At 33.2% G+C, this 18,740-nt stretch overlaps 4 protein-coding genes across 4 annotated transcripts in view; 1 reads left to right on the top strand and 3 right to left on the bottom strand.

Moving 5' to 3' along the window:
- Positions 1 to 2,353, top strand: part of MONOS_9440fu9441fu9442fu9443 (uncharacterized protein) — a gene marked incomplete at both ends in the record, with an annotated part of 6,861 nt that extends 4,508 nt beyond the window's left edge. Inside the window, one exon of the mRNA XM_067879943.1 lies at positions 1 to 2,353. This exon is cut by the window's left edge and continues 4,508 nt beyond it. Within this exon, the coding sequence (XP_067727413.1) occupies positions 1 to 2,353 (2,353 nt within the window).
- A 614-nt stretch (positions 2,354 to 2,967) lies between these two features.
- On the bottom strand, positions 2,968 to 3,991 carry MONOS_9439 (Rab32A1; the record flags this gene model as incomplete). The annotated part of the gene is made up of 3 exons (XM_067879941.1): positions 2,968 to 3,452; positions 3,535 to 3,891; positions 3,950 to 3,991. 3 exons carry the CDS (start codon positions 3,989 to 3,991, stop codon positions 3,183 to 3,185), a joined length of 669 nt encoding a protein of 222 aa, XP_067727412.1. The 3' UTR covers positions 2,968 to 3,182.
- A 2,598-nt stretch (positions 3,992 to 6,589) lies between these two features.
- Positions 6,590 to 11,186, bottom strand: MONOS_9438 (uncharacterized protein; the record flags this gene model as incomplete). Its single annotated transcript, XM_067879940.1, has 1 exon — positions 6,590 to 11,186. The coding sequence occupies one exon, from the start codon at positions 11,184 to 11,186 to the stop codon at positions 7,110 to 7,112; it is 4,077 nt and encodes a 1,358-aa protein (XP_067727411.1). The 3' UTR covers positions 6,590 to 7,109.
- A 495-nt stretch (positions 11,187 to 11,681) lies between these two features.
- Positions 11,682 to 14,578, bottom strand: MONOS_9437 (uncharacterized protein). Its single transcript, XM_067879939.1, has one exon. It carries the CDS (start codon positions 14,525 to 14,527, stop codon positions 12,050 to 12,052), a length of 2,478 nt encoding a protein of 825 aa, XP_067727410.1. The 5' UTR covers positions 14,528 to 14,578; the 3' UTR covers positions 11,682 to 12,049.
- Positions 14,579 to 18,740: the final 4,162 nt, after the last annotated feature.

Below are 18,740 nucleotides of genomic sequence, written 5' to 3'. Positions count from 1 at the left end.
TTCTTCTTCCTCCTTCTTCTTCTTCTCTTCCTTCTTCTTCTCCTTCATTCAGCCTCTCATTCTTTCTGCTTTGCGAAAAATGGAAGACAAAAACGATTTCTTCATTGAAACACACAAACCTTTGCAAGTGTTGCATTTAAAGAAGAAAAAGGAAGAAAGAGAAGGAGGAGGAGGAGAAAGAGAAGAAGAAGAAGAAGAAAAGAAGAATAAAATGAATAAACCAGAAAAGCAGATCAATAAACGCATGGCTTATGTGCAAAGAAGACAAATTAACAATAATTCTTCTTCTTCCTCCTCCTCTTCTTCTTCTTTTTCCTCTTCCTCTTCTTCTCCTTCTTCTGTTCATTTATCTTCCTCTTCTTCCCCTTCTTCTTCTTCTTCTTCTAAACCTTTGCCTCTTCGTTCTTCTCCTTCTCTTTCTCTTTCTCTTTCTCCTTCTCCTTCTCCTTCTCCTTCTTCTTCTCCTTCTTCTATTCCATCTCAACAATTTTCTCTTCCTCCAGCATCAACTGCATCTTCAAGTTCTTCATCATCAGCATCTTCTCATTCTTCCTCTTCCTCCTCCTCCTCCTCCTCTCCTTCTTTTTCTTCTTCTCCTTCTCCTCCTTCTTCTATTCCTTCCTCTTCATTATCTTCTTCTTCTTCTGAAGATAAATCGTCTTTAACTTCAATTGTTATTTCGCCTTCTTCCTCTTCCTTTTCATCTTCTTCCTCTTCTCCTCCTCCTCCTTCTCTTTCTTCTCCCTCTTCTTTTATTTCTTCATCATCATCTTCTTCTCCTTCGCCTTCTCCTTCTCCTTCTCACCCCCTCATCCCCAAACCCACCACCAATAATAATAACATTAATAATTATATTAATTCTATTTCTTCTTCTTCTCTTTCTTCTTCTTCTCTTTCTTCTTCCTCCTCTTCTTCTTCTCTTTCTTCTTCTTCTCTTTCTTCTTCTTCTCCTTCTTCTTCTTCCTCTCATTCTTCTTCTTCTTCTTCTCTTTCTTCTTCATCTTCTTCTCTTTCTTCTTCTTCAACTAAACCCATTCTTCTTTCCAATCCCATCCCAATCAAACTTCCCAATCACGAAACAAAACATTTTGTGCTTTTGAAGCAGGAGAAAGAGAAAGAGAAAGAGAAAGAGAAAGAGAAAGAGAAAGAGAAAGAGAAAGAGAAAGAGAAAGAGAAAGAGAACGAGCTAAAAGAGAAGAAAGAGGAGGAGAAAGAAGAGGAGGAAAATGATGAAGAAGGGAAAGAGAAAGAAAGCGATAAAGAAAGTGAAAAAGGCAAAGAAAATGAACATCATCTTCATTTGCAATCAAATTCGCAATACCTTCCTCTTCCTCCTCCTCCTTCTTCTTCTTCTTCTCCTTCTCCTTCTCCTTCTTCCACAATGATAATAACAATTGATGATTCGATTTCTCCTCCTTCATCTGCTTTTTCTTCTCCTGTCCCTCCTTCTTTCTCTTTTTCTTCGATTTCTTCCTCTTCTTCTCCTTCTTCTCCTTCTTCTTCCTCTTCTTCCTCTTCTTCATCTTCTTCATCTTCTTCATCTTCTTCATCTTCTTTTACAACCACTGATTCATCTTCTTTATCTTCTTCAAATTCTTCTTCTTCCTCTTCTTCCTCCTCTTCCTCCTCCTCTTCTTCTTCTAATCTAATTTCTTCTTCTTCTTCTTCTCTTTCCTTCCTCAAAACATCAGAAAACACAGAAATTTCGCACAATTCAACAGAAATTGCGTTGATTGAAGAAGAAAATGCTGAAAATGCTGAAAATGCTGAAAATGTTAAAGATGACAAAAAATTGAATGAAAAGAAGAAGAAGAAAGAAAGCGAAAATTCAATTGAAATATTAGAAAACGCTCAAAAAATGCTTGAAAATTCTTCTTCTTCTTCTTCTCATTCTTCTTCTTCTTCTTCTTCTTCTTCTTCCCTTTCATCTTCTCTTACTCCTCCTTCTTCAACTGTTTTGTCTTCTTCTTCTTCCATTTCACCATCTGTTCAACAAGATCTTCCTTCTTCTCCTCTTCCTCTTCCTCTTCCTTCATCTATTTCGAATTCTTCTTCGAATATTTCTTCTTCTTCTCCCTCCTCTTCCTCTCCCTCTTCCTCTTCCTCTAAATCTTCTTCTTCCTCCTCCTCCTCTTCTTCTTCTTCTCTTCCTCAAGCAAATTCTTCTTCTCATTCTCCTTCTCCTTCGTCTTCTTTCTCCTCTTCTTCCTCTTCCTCTTCTTCTCTTTCTTCCTCTTCTCCTTCTTCTTCTTCTTCTCTTTCCACTCGCAAACACTCAAAAAGAGGTTTCCGAGGCAGACACAAACAAATTCTGCGAAGTAACTCCAAAACAGAAGATGCTGTTAAACTTTGAGATTTTTTTTTTATTAATTTTTCTTTTTTTTTTCATTTTTATTTAATTTTTATTTTTATTTTTATTTTTATTTTATTTTATTCTTAATTTTTTATTTTATTTTCATTTTTAATTTTTTATTTTATTTTTTATTTTTTATTTTTATTATTTTATTTTTTATTTTGAAACTTAAAATAATTTCAAATTCTTCTTTTATGTAATTTATTTAATTCGTTATTTATTTGTTTTGTTTTTAGTTTATTATTGGTAAATTTTATTTATTCTTAATATTTCGTTTTCGTTAATGATCAAAGTAGTAATTGTTGCATTTAGAATTGTTCTCAATTTTCTTTTCAGGAGGGAAATATTCAATTGAATAAGGAAATGGCTAATTTATAATTTCAGAAAGGGAATATCGAACTACAAAATTCTTTTTTTCCATTTTTAAAAATTACTTAATAATTTTTTTTTCTTTTATTTTTTTTAAATTATCTTTTTTCCAAACGAAATTTTATCAAAAGTTATTCTTCAATCAAATATCCTTCAACATCCCAAATGTGTTCTTAAAACTTCCATTGAATATCGCAACACAACATTTGGACTTTGTAAAAAAAAAATATTTCCTTTACAATGAGAAAGTTTATTGTATAAAAACATACAAAACAGCATTGTTCATCTCAAGAGCCTCATACTCTTCAGCAAATCATCAAGAAAGGAAGCGGAAACACTCGAAAACAAGAGAGAGTTTACCAAAAAAGATTCATCAGCGTTATAAAAGAAATGAAAGACTTTGTGAATTATTGTGATGTGGTGAATGATTATCTGATATTATTTTGTTCTTTTAATATCTTCAGCATGCGCAGTTGCGCTTCTCTGACGAGCCATCATCTGAATCGGTATGGTTTTTCGGATCAAGGTGAACTTCGTCTGTATCTGAAGATGGTCCTTCTGGGGGAGGGCTCTGCGATTCTGTTTCCAGAATTTTACGAACAAGATAGTTTGCTGCTTCTTCAACATTTGTTCCATCTTTTGCTGATGTTTCAAACCATTTCACAAAGCCATTTTCACGGCAATATGCATCTAATTGCCCAGGATTTATTGATCCTTGGATCATATCACACTAATGAAGAAAGAAAAACAAAAAAGAAACAGAAACAGAAACAGAAACAGAAAACTTTTTCTTCTATTAAACTTGTATAAACCTTATTTGCCAACAGAACAACAGGTATTGGAGACTCGTGAGCATCTTGTAATCTAACTTTTGCGTCAATGTCTGCCTTCCATTTTTTAACTGTTTCAAGAGTTCCGTGCCGTGTTAGGTCGAATACAATCATAGCCCCAACAGCCTCTCTGTAATAAACACGTGTCATATTTCCAAATCGCTCCTGACCAGCGATATCCCATAGCTGTAGTCGAACAACTTTATTATGACTTATCTGAATTAACTTATATGCAAAATCTACTCCGATGGTTGCCTTGTATTCCCTGTTAAAAATGTTATGCACATATCTTTGAATTAAGCTTGTTTTCCCCACTCCAAGGTCTCCAACAACAAGAACCTTCAAAATTATAAACATTTATTAAGTAAATGCATTAACTTATAAAATTAGTACCAACCTTAAGGAGATACTCTATGATTTTATCTTCTTCTCCATCCATGATCAAAATGTTTGATCTTTGTACCATAACTTCACCCATCAATTTCAAGTTTATTTTAGAAATAAAAAAACATAAATAATATTGTTTATTTCTTTGTGAATTGAATCTTTATTTAAATAGTTTGTTTTACCCAGACTTATTCTTTGTTCGAATTAAATTGAGTGAATTAATCCATTTTTTATTTAATGATAATTTTCTTTTCAATATGCACATCTATAATTGAGAAATATGAAATAAAAAAAAGGAGAAAGAAAGAAAGAAAGAAAGAAAGAAAGAAAGAAAGAAAGAAAGAAAGAAAGAAAGAAAGAAAGAAAGAAAGAAAGAAAGAAAGAAAGAAAGAAAGAAAGAACACTTCATGCATTTTAATGTCATATGTCACATGTTAAATTGTTGAATTCAAAAAATTGAGGAAAGACGGATATTTTGAATCAAAAAGGATCCAATTCAGACAATTTATAAAAATAATAGTTAACTGGGTTTTTTGCATTTATTATTTATATGTGTCAGTATGAAATCCAACAAATCAAACTTTTGAATTTCAACATATTCACTGCTTTATTAAAAAATAAAATTGAAGATTTTCTTTTCGAAAATTATTAGTGATTCATTTTAAGGATAAATAATTCTTTTTTGCTATATTTTATTCAACTCAACTATTTAGAATCTTTAAAATAAATATTTGATTTGTTCACATAATTTTCGGACAGATAATGCAGTTTTTTTGATCAAATGCTGATTGGAACAGTTAAGAAAAAATTGTTGTTTAATCCAAAAATTTTTCTGAACGTTTACAATTATTCTATTAAAAGGCATCCAATAAAAATTAAAAAATTGTTCCTTTTTAATAACCTTTTTTGATAGTGAAGATTAGAATTTTCAAAGTGTATTACTCAAATAAATGTCATTTTCTCCAAAGATGATTTCCGAGATTGAAATATTATTTATAATTTTTTTTATATGGAACGATTGAATATCGGATAATCTTCAATAAAAAACAAAAACGTTTGACATCTGGATTATGTAAAATCAAGCCTAATTTGATCATTTTCGCAATTTATCCAGAAAATTATATAATTAAGAAAATTTGAATAAACAGACCTTTAATATGTGAGATGAAGTTCACAGTGGAGATATTTGTTGGATTTAAAGAAAAAAACGATCATGTGAGGGACATTTTTATAAAACACTGATATTTTTTATTTGAGGCTTTTCAAAAGGAATAACCCATTTAAATTTTTATAACCCCAATACTCGTTCAATCACAGTATATCACACATCAATCACAATAATGACTTCAAGTTAGTATCATAATATGGTCTTCTTAATATAATATGTTTGTTTCGAAACACATTCAATAAACAAAGAAAAAGTTTGTTGTTGTTGGAAAACGATTTTAATTTTGAATTTTCTCCTATGACAAACACATTATCAAAATAAAGTGAATAATACAATTCACTGATAAGTTATTAAAAACTTGTCAAATATTATTTATTCAAATTGAAAAGCCGTTGTGCAAATTCTTATTTTAAAACAAATTAAAAAAAAAAATCTAATTATTTTTATTGGGTGTCAAATGCTTTCTGACAAAATTATAAAACTTCAAAAAATTCTTGATTTTATTTTCTACATGGGTGATTAATTTTGAAATCATAATATTTTTTTGAGTGATGTTTTTTTTAAAAAAAAAAATTCACTGTCATTTAAAATTGATTCACTTAAGAAATGTGCAATTCATTTCAGTCATATTTGAATCTAATTTATCACAAAAAAGTGTGATAGATATGTTATAAATAGGTGCAATAGCATTTCTTTGTTCATTAGCAATCATTCAAAACAAAATTGTCAAACCTTAATTTTTGTTCGAAAAATTATGATTTCAATAATAAACACCTACTACCAAAATTTTTTTAAATTGAATTCTTCATATTTTCATATATAAGAAAAAAATTTCTAAACAAAAAGAGAGAAAATGCAAAATTTGTGTATTTTGTTATTGAAATTGAACAATTTTCATAACGAGAATTTGTTTTTAGCATCAAATGTTTTCTTTTAATAATAAATGTTGAGCATTTTACTCTTTGAAATTTCTTATTTTTTTTTTTTTTTTTAAACAATCTAGAATAATCGAGAGACGAAGATTGGTAAGAAAGTTTGAAATATATTATTAAGTTGCTATTCTCTAATACCAAACAAATGATTCACATTCAAACTTCTGAAAAAAAAAAGGATGATGAATTAAAGCATCACACTTTTAATGCAGTGAAATAAATATATTTTCGAATTATTCTTGTGCCAAAAAAAAAAAAAAAAATAAATAAAAAAAAAAAATAAAATAATATTAAAAACGAAAAATAATTATAATAAAAATAAAAATTTAAAAGTTTTATTTTTCTGTTTTCACTTTCACATCATTTGAATTGAACAAAAAAAAAAAAAAATATTCTTAACTTTTTATGAAAATTATTAATCAAGAATTGCGAGTCTGTTTATTGAGATGACTTGTTCGAAATAATTTTGCTTTTTAATGAAAAGATAATTTTGATTTGCACTTAACTTAATGGAAAATAAACTTTCATTTTTTTGTAAGTGAATAATTCATTCATTAACGAAATCTCACATATTATTACAAAAATTCTTTTTCAAAAATAATTATTGATAAATAATATTAAAAAAAAATATAAAGCAAAGTCAAAAACATATATTGATGCTCATTCTCGATGAGATAAATGAGAATAAACTTAAAAAGATTCATAATTCAAAATTAACTCTTTAAAAAATATAACCTAAACAGCAACTTTCTTTTTAATATGAGTCAAAATAATTTCTGTAATAATAATAATACAAAATCTTTGTACTTATATGTATTGTAAACTCAATAATAACAAAAAATAAAACTGAAATCAAATCAAACTAATGTATAAATGATCAACAACAGCAATAAATAAAACACTCTCTACATTCATAAAAAATTGACCATTCTTTGAAATCAAAAAATAACATAAAAGAATAGTTAAATCCGAATGAATGCAATTTTCCTTTTAATTCTCTTTCATTGAACATTCAGTAATGAAAGGAAATTAACATTTGTAACGCGCATAGATTAATATTATCCTCATTTTTATTTGGTCCCATCTTTAATTTCTTTGTATTCTCTTTTCTTCTTTCTTTTCACAGCACACACAACAATCACCACAATTACAGTTGCAACAACTGCAAATGCACAAGTTGAAGAAATAATTATTATAAGCTGTGTACGTGTCAATTTCTTCGTATTATCTTTCGGCTTAACCAAAAACCAGTTTTCTGTGTATTTCTTTTCATTTGTAGTAATTCCGCTCGAATATGACAAATGACATATAACCGAAGTTTGCTCATCCACATCCAGCAGCTCCTTCGGAATCTTCACTTTCATTTCTTTCTCGTCCACAAACTCTGTGATGGGGCACTCAACCCATTTCAGCTCGTCTCCTTTTCTTTCTTTTGCAACTTCAAATGTTAGCTCACAAGGAAAGAGATAGCTTCCATGAATAATCCCAGTAACTGTTTCTTCTTCGTTTTCTTCCTCTTTTCCATTCGCTTCTTTCCTCCTGTTTGCAACTTCAGCTCCTTTCACAATCTTCACATTTTGCAGCGCAGGAGAAAAGAAGAGCGAATCAATATTTTCTGTTGCTTGCCCTTTAATATTTGTATCGCTAAGCATCCCAAACGGCTTCCCATTCAATCCATCGCTTCCTTCTGCTAAATAACGAATATTAGCATTTCGATTGCCTTCTTTCCCCAAAAAGATAATGCTGTGTCGAAATGAAGGAAACTTTTCCCAATTTTCACCAATTGGATGATTGCCTTCAAAGCTGCATTTGTAAAGATCTATGGAACTTTCATCTGAAAAGATAGCTCCGTCACTGATGTTGATAAATGAGCACTCTTCAAAGTCTATTGTCTGAGTATTGAGAAGCGTCACAAGCCCTGAATTCCACAGGCACAGACCATTCTCTGTCTCGTCATCTTTATCTTTATTTATTGGCTCGGATTTTGCCTTTTCAACTTTCATCTCCGAAAAATATTCGTTCTTTTTGCTCTTTTTGCTTTCGTCAGCTCGTCTCCCTTTGTTTGTATTGCCATTTCTTCCGTAAATCGCAAGTTGCTTAAAGTCTCCAAATTCCTTCTCAATCACGATCAGCTTGTACGGTAACGGTTTTCCTTCCCCTCCTAGGACGCTTTCTCCTTTCAGCCCAGTGTACCAGGGCCTAAACACAACATCGATCATTTTCAATATATAGGTCGAGTAAATCAAATCAACTGCATCTCCTTCAACCGCATCAGGATATTCAAAATCGAGATGCCTGTACTCGCAAAGACCGGAAGAACTATCAAACACTGCTTTTGATAGCCCATAATATATTTTTGCTTCAACATGAAGCACCCCGCGATTTGGCTCTGCATTTAACAGTGAAGATGAAGATGAAGATGAATCAGGAGATGAAGCAAACGTCATTGACTGCTTTGTTTCAAATGGTTCGTCTACTGAAACCACGCCAATAACTTGCATGCAAAATAGCCCGCTCAGTATCTTATGCTTTATTCCTGTGTCAATTCGATCGCACGGCTCTGCTCTTCTGCCACATGTTTGTGCTTTGCTCGCATGATCGCCTCCCACATAGATATTCTGCGAATAATAAGGCAGCTTGTTGGTTTCATCCGTTAAAAGATCTATAATATTTGTTTCATCTCCTTTTCTTTCTTCCAAAAGAACAAAATTTGGCTTTCCATAAATCGCTTCCATTTCAGTCTCAAGCACATCTTCTTGAATTTGCTCTCTTCCAACTGGAAGAGACAAGTAAATGTACTCTCCTCTGACAGCTGCACAATTAAGAAACGTCAAGCATTTGAATGATAATTTCAGTGGATCGTTCATTCCATCAACAACTTGAACAAATATTGCACCTCCTTTTGATTCTTCATTTTGTTGTCTGTATTGCACTTCTGATTTTTGAGTTGCACTTTGGCAGGAACAATTATCGAAACGAATGTCATGGAAATAATCATCTGCAGAGCTTCCTACCTCCACATAGAAGCAGCCTCCCATTCCATGCTGAGGCGACAAGCAATTCTTCATTCTACCGAATAACATAGACACACTTTCACTTCCATCCAATATTGTGACAACTGACTGAGTCGGGCTTGAGACTGATATTGTATCAAAAGTGAATTGAAAGAAAACGAAGCTTTTCGATGCCTCTGAAATTATCAGCGCAAATGCAGATGTGAAATAAGAAATCTGAACACTGCCGAAACGCAATGCACCCGATTTGATTTCAATCAATACACAATTAAGTTCTTGTTTAACATCTTCCGAAGTGATGTTAGTCCCAACCAGTTCAACAGAAGCATCTTCTCCGTCTTCAACAATCAGCCCGTTGCTTCTTCCGCTGGCTCTTGTCGTATCCACTTTGACATCTGCCCCTGAAAGATGGAATTTTCCCTTTCGCTTCACGTTGAAAAGTCCTTCCCCGGGAAGTACCTTCGTTTCATCCAGAGCTGTCGTAATGGAGATTTTTTTGCTGTTCTCTCTTCTCGAAATTTTAACTTGGCGATTTTCTATTGCTATTGGCTCGGAGTCATACTCGTTGCAATCTTCGGTAGTGTAAATGCGAAACAGCCTCCCAGAAAGGCTATTCTCGATCGCTTTTTTAATCGTTTTGCATGGTTTATTCCCTTCTTTGCCGCATTCGTCGTTGTCAACTCCGTTTGCAGCATCAACGTCTACTTCAAGCGAGCTGTAGATTAGCCAATCGTCATGAATGATTGATGTGTTGCTTTGCTTTTTCACCACAACACGCTCTTTCTTCGTTGAGCTAATGCACGCTGCATCAAAAGGATTCTTGTTCATCTCAGAATTTCCCTTGCAGCCGATCATCACATCATTTGCGAGATTGCTCGCCTCATTTTTAACAAAGAAGCAATCCTTGAAAAAGGTTCCATCGCCTTTTTCATCCTCTTCGTCCAAAGTTAAAAAAACTCCTCCTCCAGACTGTGCCTTACAGTTTTCAAACGATACATTAATGCACTCAAATCCTGCCATCTGCATCAATTCAAGTACATATAGCCCTCCTCCTCCTTCTGCGGCCATGCAACCAGAAAATTTAACGTTTTCTAGCTTCGCTTTCCCTTTAGACATCCCAATCATCATTCCTCCACCTTTTGCAGCCTTCCCAGATGAAAATGTTGTATCAATGATATTCAGTTCACTCTCTGGATGCGTCATCTCGAAATAAAGGCAGCCTCCCCTTTCTGATAAAGGCGATTGAGAAAAAAACGAACATTTTGAAATAGAAATTTCCACTCTTTTGTTTGCATCGCTTTTTGCTTCGAGCATTGCAGGACCTGCTGTTTTTCTTTCGATAGAACTAAAGTCACTTCCTTCTAATGAAAATGACGATGGAAGCGCAAGGGCACATTCTTCACTCAGTGTAGCTTGACGAAATTTGAAGCCTTTCAGCTTCTGTAAAGACACTCCTTCAGATATATGCATTAATGTCTTTTCTGAAAGATAGCCAACATTATCTGAATTCCAGTCGAATGTATCAAAATATATTTTTCCTTCAGTGACTCTCAGAATTGAAAATGGGGCATATTCTTTTGTCCATTTTTTAAAATATATTCCACAGTCACTAATTTTCAAGTCTCCATAAGCGCCTTTAGAAAGAATAACCGCAGATTCCTCATCTGTTTCCGTTGAATGCGGCTCAGTCTTATATGGAATAAGATTAAAAGTTAAATGCTCCAGCGTCAACTTTTTCTCGTTTATCATGTGATACTTTCTATTTTCCACGAGATTTTTCAAATCAAAATCAAGCCTTCCTCTGGCGTTCTTGTCCAATACCGTTGTTATCACAAGATTAAAATCCTTTGAAAACAAAAATTCATATTGAATTTCTGCAAAATCAAAAAACTTCAAAGTTTTATCTACAGGATCATCCCCAAGCAGTTCAATTCCTTTTGCAATTGTCTTGCACGGTTGGGTCTCACTTCCACAGTTAGGCTTCGAATCATCTCCCCTTTCGGAAATAAAAACGGTATTAACAGCTTCCTCGTCCCAGTCATCGGTAAATGCATTTAATCGATTTTTGTTATCGCTTTGCAGAACAAGACTACCAGCAAATAGATAATTCAAGAGTATCAAAATCAAAAACATTTTAACAGAAAGATAATTGGTTGTTGATCAATTTTAAAGAAAATAATTATCGAAAGTGTAATTGCTCCAAACAATCTTTCGAAACGCCTTGTGCCGGAAAAACTACACCATGTTTCAGACTTTTTATTTCTCTGTGCTTGCAGTTTTTGCATTTCGGAATGCATTTCAAAAATAAATAACAACCTTTTTCCATTTTTTTCGATTTTCAAACATACTTGCAAAAACTTTTCCAATGAAACATAAGAAGTTTTCATTTCTGTTCAATTAAATTTTAAACGTCAAAAAAAATTCTCATTTTGAACAATTTCTTGTATTTAAAACGCTTAAAAATAAATATTCACATTCTTCGTTTGTTTCACTTTTTTGCATGCAATAAATCAATGTTGGTTGTGAAGAACAAGTTATTTGATTAAGAAGTGTTGTTCCGTTTGAAATAGACTGATTGTTATTCCGATGTGTTTAATTGAAACGCAAAAGTCAAAACAAAAATAAAAATGTATAAATATTTTTATCTATTTGCGAATGTCTTTAATAAATAATTGTCTGCGCGCATCGAAAGAAAATAAATACAGCTCAACATATTCTCTGAACTGTTAAGAGAAAAATTGAAAATAAGAAGAGAAAGAAAAAATACATATAAATGGTGAGAAAGATCAAAGGCAACATCAAAGCTTACATACAGAGGTTAAAACGAAAATGAAACACACAGAAAATAATCCCGTTCCTTTTTTAAAACCGGTACAACTTGTAAAAAAATAACATATTTATCATGAACAAAAATAAAAGAAAAATTTTATTTGAAACAGAATGCAACCAAATGCACGTCTTTCATTTTGTGAAAGAACATTAAATTGGAAAAATGATTAGATTTCTTTTTCATCGTTTTCAATGCATCTTTTGAATTGCTCAAAATAGCCAATACACCCAGCTGTTTGATTCGAAATTCTTCCACATTCTTCAACAAATTTTTCAACTTCCGTCGGGTCATATTTTCCTTCAAGCTCCATGGAAATATCATTTTGCTGCTTGTGAGTTTCTTCCAGTTTCTCCAATGCAAAAATGAACCTTGCCAATATCTTTTTGTCTTCGTCTGCTTGTTGCAAAAATGAAAAGTCTTCATCTTCTTCCTCTTCCTCCTCCTCTTCTTCCTCCTCCTCTTCCTCTTCTTTTTCTTTTTCTTCTTCTTTTTCATTTTCAATTGCTTTGCATTCACATACACTTGGCAAAAATGAGGATTCAGCTGAGGAAGAAGATGATTTTTGCTGCGTTCCTTCAAAAGGACTGGACATCGATGGCACAGCAGAAGAAGATGGCGAAAGGGAAGAGGAAGTTGATGCCATCAATTTCTCAGCTTTTAACTGATTCACAAACGTCTGTGGAAGATAGCGCCTTGCAAATAAATACAGCTGATTTATCTTTTCCCGATTTTCTTCATATTTCTTGTCGCATTCATCACAAAATCTCAAAATTTCTTCCACTTTTTCCTCTCTTTTCTGCCAAACTTCTTTCATCATTTTTGTTTCTTCGAGCTTCGATTTTGCCATTTTTATTTTCTCCTTTGTTTCCTGCAAAAAAGCGATGCTGTTGCCAGCTTTTTCAATCTGTTCACCCATGTCTGCCACTCTGGCTTTTAACTTCCCGATTTTTTGCGCATTTGTCGGTAAGTCTCTCGATGGGGCAGAAAACTCAATTGCTCCTTCGCAAACACATGTTTTATTCGGAACGAGTAATTTCAACAAAGGCGAAGTTAAGCCGAACACAACAGCGCCTGCAAATTTCTTAACTTTTTTAGAGTGGATCAATTTTGTTGCAAACGAAAGTCCATTTGATGCTATTTTATGAATTTTGCTTTCTGCCTTGAATGCTCCTCGAAGCCATCCACTTTCAATTCCAGGCTTCAGCCTTTCATCATCGGGCTTTGTGTGTTTGTTTGCAGGAATAAATTCAAATGTTGAGTTTGGTATATTCACAGGCTTTTCAATCACTATTTCGTTCGAAAAGAATCCATTTTTTTTTGCAAAGTGATATTTTTCGTACAAAACAGGCTCATCCGTGTCAAGTGAAGCGATTAGTTTTTCACTGAAATTGATCATTTCTTGATTATTCGAAATCGAATTCTCTTCATTTTGGATTCTGGAATCCACAAGTTCTGGACTTTCAACGTCCAACTTTCTCAATTCATCGAAAAGTTTCGTTTCATCTGAACTCAGCTTGCAACTGTCTTGCTCCAGCATCCTTATGAAATATTCGCACGCTTCGATTATCAGTTCATAGTTTTTCGGAAATTGTATTCTGCCAATCATTGCTTCCACAAGCCAACTCAGTTTAATTGCCATTTCAGAAGTCCAATTCAGGAACATGAAGGACTTTGGTGTGCAGCGGCCAAGCGATAAACGATTAGAATACACATAATATTGTTCATCATGTAAAATGCCTCTGAGTCTATCAACTGAATAACTGTTCACTGGATCATTGAATATGAATCGTCCTTCTTCAAGTGCCTTTTTCAGCATATAGAGGATTTTAACCTGACTCAAGCACTTCACCAAATTGGATTTTTCCAGTCCCGTTGAATCGTTTGCTTTTTCAATGAGTATTCCAATGATCTTTTCATCACTTAGTGCATTTGAATCTGAAAGATTAATTTGCTTGAAATATTTATTTTTGATCTCATCCATTTGCCCCTTATACATCTCCATGAACTGCTCGTGAAGGAATTTCTCAATTTGTTTTATTTGGATCTCTTCAGACTCTTTGCTTGCTTTCAGTTCGTATTTCAGTGGTTCTTTGCATTTGTTCGCAACAAATAAAACAGGAAGATTCATGTCCTCGCAAATATCGTTCACCAGCAGCATGTCTTCTTCCAATCTTGATAAATTACAGTAATTACTAAATTCAGAGAGATACAAAACCGAAACTTTGCTGCATTTTCTCAGATTCGCTTCTAATATCAGTGTATTGAGTATGTCTGTTTCATCATCGATATTGGTTCCATGAAATCCGCGAGTATCCAACAGGCAAACACGTTCATCCAGCTTATAAACTTTTGGAAGCTGTGTTTCAGCAATTCTCCCATTTCCAATTTTTGGCCCTTCAGACGATTCGTTGACTTTTACGATTTTTCCATCCCATGTTTCTCTGAGCTCAGTTCCCAATAAAGCATCTATCATTGTGCTTTTTCCCGTTGAACATTTCCCAAGGATGATTGTCAAATGCTTATTTGATCCATATGAATTGAATTGATCATTGTATCGTCTAATAATGCTATACCCTTCCTTTGAGGAAATGTTAATGCTTCTCCGTTGCCTTATTTCATTCTCTGATTGCAATAGTTGAGACATAAATGTTCCAATCAAAAGATACGCCCTTAATATAATTTAAAACTATCGAAAAATGGGTTGAAATTTTGCAGAAAGTTATTTTTGCAAATCTGAATGAAAGTTATGAATTGTCTTTGTCAGATTAATTCTCGAATAATCCTTATAAAATTATGCTTTTTTTTGAAAACAAACGAATTAATGTCAAATTTTTGTTTGATGACTTATGACAAGAAAAAATTCGCTTCAGACGAAACAGATAATCTGGGGGAAAATAAATGAATAAATAAATTGACATCAGAAAACACACAACTTTATTTGAAACTTGTTATTAATGGTTTTATTTTGACAGTTACTTCCCATCACAAGCGGATAATTGACACGGAACATCATTTTCTTTAAAACAACCAGTTTTTCATTCACATTCTTAATGAATGGGAAGAACAGTGATTTTTTAATCGAACTTTTTCAAATTAAAATCTCCAATAATTTATTTTATTCAAGCTGCAGTTATATTAATTAAAACAATACATCAATTTCTTCTTTAATTCGAAAGATTCCACAATCTTCGCGACAGTGACAACATTTGATCGAAGTTTTCAGCTTTGCAATATCCGACGTTAGACAAACTGACTCATGCAGCTGATTCAACAACGCTTCTCAATGGTGTTGAATGACAACCATAGTCCTCACCTCAGGCAAGTATTTTTTATTCATCATTTTCCATTCCACAAGTTTGAACAGAGACAGTCTCGTCAGCACGAAAACTCCATTCAGAAAGGGAAGAAGAGAATGAAAAGCAGGATATGCGTTGATGGATTTCTGGAGTGATTGGAGTGATCTTTGGACAATAGCCAAATAAACCAATTTTTGATCAAAGGATTTCCACAAAGTCTGTTCAGGAGATGATTGAATATCACAAGGAACAAGATATCACTCCCTTTATGGATTTTAAACTTCTTTTAATCAGAAGAACATGTTATTGGATGAATGATCCATTGAATCAAGTTTGTCAAAAAGTTGGCACATTTTTGTTTCAAGCATTAAAATCAACACTGACTGGCCTTGCGAAGATATTGATATCCAGGGAAGATGCAAAACAGATGTTTGCTGACACAGTGGTCATGCTTTCAAAGGCAATCCAGGAGACTCGGCTTTCCAGAATTCAGGGAAATATCGATTTCAGAGAAGTCACTGCAACAAGTGTTGACTTTTCAACTGGAATGTCAATAAAAATGTGGGAACAAATTTTGAAGGAAGCGAGACATGAGGACAAAAGCTGGAATCCGTGATTTCTGGAACTGAGCCTTCCTTTCTGAAGTTTCAGGTCCCAGCAAATGAGCGGATAAAGAAGCGTCAGATAAAATAGAGCTTTTCTCTATGTCGTTTGAAACAACTTTTTTTGGAGTACCCTTTTGTCTTCAGCTCTCATCTTTATTCACAGAAACGGAACAATGAGCCAGAGCTTGTGGTGCATGAGACAAAGGAGGAGATTTCAGGCTTTTGATTCAGAAAGGAAAAGAGATCATTTAAAAGAAGGATGAGAAACATTTTTCTTTCTCTCGCAATGGAGGAGGATCAGAGGAGAAAGCTTGATCAGGAAATGGGTTTTGTTGATGTGGAGAAGTTGGTTTGCAAGGTTATCACTTATTGGAAAGTGGTAAAGAGATGGAGTTGTTCTTTTTAATCAGAAGATGAAACAGGAATTCATAAAAATACTAGAAGAACAGTTGAGCTTGGACGTTGTTGTGCAGATTGAGAAAAAGAATATGAGGGAAGCATCAATGCTTTTTTATCCAGAAGTTATCTGGCAGCTGCAGACAAATTATCGATTGAATAAAACAGAAATCAGAAATGAAGAAAACCAATTCCAGGTGCAATAATAAGAAGACAATGGAACGTCTGACAAGACTTAAAGATTTCAAAGTATCCCTCGATCTTGATCCAGCATGTTATTTGATATCTGTGTTGTGATAGCAAATTCTCCATCTGGCTATCAGGTTCATGGGAAGAAATAACTCTGTTTGAGGCACACATTTGTGCTTTTTTGATGCACCGCTCCTATTCACTCACGTGAAAAGGAAAGTTATCTCAGAGATAAAGAGAAGATTGAATGTTTGTGACACAGCGTATGTGGATAACTTGCTGTTCTTTTTTTTCATCCAATAAATCTCAAAGTTGATTATTTTGGTAATCATTGTCTTTTTGGAAGGATTCGATCTTCTGACCAACAAGAAGAAGAATAATCTCAGCCCAAACAGTGAATTCAGTTTCCTAGGATACCAACGGAACACAGCCAGATTCAATAAAGGGCTGACGAATGAAAGAAAAAAGTCAACGGGAAAATCATGTTGCTTTTGGGAGAAAAGATCAAAACACCAAGACATTCGCAGTGAATGACTCCACCTCATTCGCAGTGAAACCTTGTGTTTCATTCTTTGTCCAATCAAACAATTCGTTGGAACTTCATTGACCTCACAGAATACTTCGAAAAGGAGTGTTGACAAAGGCTGATGCTGAACAATGATGCTGAATGAATCAATCCTCCCGTTGAAAAGAGAATAAAGATGGACATTGAGGTAGAACCCCAGACGCAGACTAACACCAGTGTCTATTCCAGAAGTCGTACAAACCACAGGTGCATCAGAATGCTCCTGGGGAGCAACTTTCAGAATGAACGAAACGACTTTTGACTGGAACAACTGTTTTCCATTAATAAGAAGAGTCAATATTCAAATAAAAGAGAGTAAAACGTTGTATTATTTGTGCAAAAACACTTCACACAAATCCTTATCGAGAATGATATTTCAAACTTGCTTCAACTTACAGATTATTCAGCTTTTGCATTCAGTGCGAACAAATGGAACAAAAGAATGAATCTTTGACAGATATTCAGAAAGATATGAACATTGAATGAAAAAATGAAATTTGAATTGAAAGCGAAACACATCCAGGGATTGAAAAATACAAGAGCAGACTCCCACTCTCGGCTTGATATAGAAGGAGATTATATCATCATGGACAACGAGCTCTAAAAAAAATCAAATCAGCACAGTCAAAATGGCATATAATCATATCGCGTTTTGTGCAACTTTTTGTCACAATGACCGATTGTGATTATTAACGATGTCACTTTTCACAGAAAAAAGAAAATATTTTTAATAAATTTTATGATTCAGTGTTAAATGTTTCTTTTTTGAAAAAACGGCACAAATGCATATTTTTATTTCGAAAAAACAGTTTTTATCATTAGTGTTCATTATTTGGACTGAACGAAATGAATTTCTGATAAATAGAAAATGAAAGATATGTGATCAAAAAACCAACTTTTCAACAAAAAAAACCTCTCATTAAAGTTTTAAATGAGACAATATATTTGTGACCCTGTGTTTGCACGTGAAGAAAAATAAGTGCAAAACTTTCAAAAATTGTCGATGCATCGAAAAGCATGATTCTGCACGAATTGGATTTCATCCAGTTTTGACTGTGGTTGTCAATTAAAGTGTGATGTTTATTGGACACATAATTATTCGTCTTTCAGATTTTATTGTTGCGAATAAAATGAGTGTTCGGACTGAAGATAAATATGAAAATGACAATCAAGAAAGAGTCACAATTGTTATTTTTCTCGTTTAAATATTGTAATATTGGATTTCAAGAAATGAAGTTTCTTTTATTAAAACTGTTTCCATTGACTTTAATAAAAATATGAAACAAATTTTTGTATCACAAAAAATAATTGAATGCTAATTCATAATATTTCATTGGGAAATTTCAGTCAATGAGAAGTTGATCGAGAGGATGAAAAACAGGAGTGAAAAAAAAGGGAAATGCTTTGAACTGAAATAATAGAATTTTCTGAATGGAGAAAATTTCACAAAAGAGAAATATGGAAAATGATGATTGGTGAAAACATAAAGTCACGTTAAATACAAATATCGTAAACAAATAGTTTTGAGAAATATTCAAAAGTACAAAAGAAAAGTTGTATCGATGGGGTTGGAGTGAAATAGATGTGGAAGTTATGAAAAGAGATAAAATTCAGTTTTTATTTGTTAATCAAAATAATAAAATGACATTATCAATGATTGTGAGAACAAAATTAACAATTTCATGATCATTGGAGGTTTTGAAGAACTGGAACGGATGAATTATGAATTGGTTTTCTTTTGCTGAAAAAGAAATTTTGTATCACTGAATATGTGAAAGCAGACTGAACAACTTGAGGAAGAATGTT

This window comes from Monocercomonoides exilis (assembly GCF_001643675.1).
Source record: "Monocercomonoides exilis strain PA203 chromosome Unknown scaffold22-1379369, whole genome shotgun sequence".
Taxonomy (NCBI): domain Eukaryota; phylum Preaxostyla; order Oxymonadida; family Polymastigidae; genus Monocercomonoides; species Monocercomonoides exilis.
Note: the sequence above shows the minus strand (reverse complement) of the source record. Positions and strands in the feature narration are given on the sequence as shown.

Excerpts from the sequence above, each read along its gene's own strand:
- MONOS_9437 (XM_067879939.1), bottom strand. The coding sequence starts at position 14,527 with ATGTCTCAACTATTGCAATCAGAGAATGAAATAAGGCAACGGAGAAGC.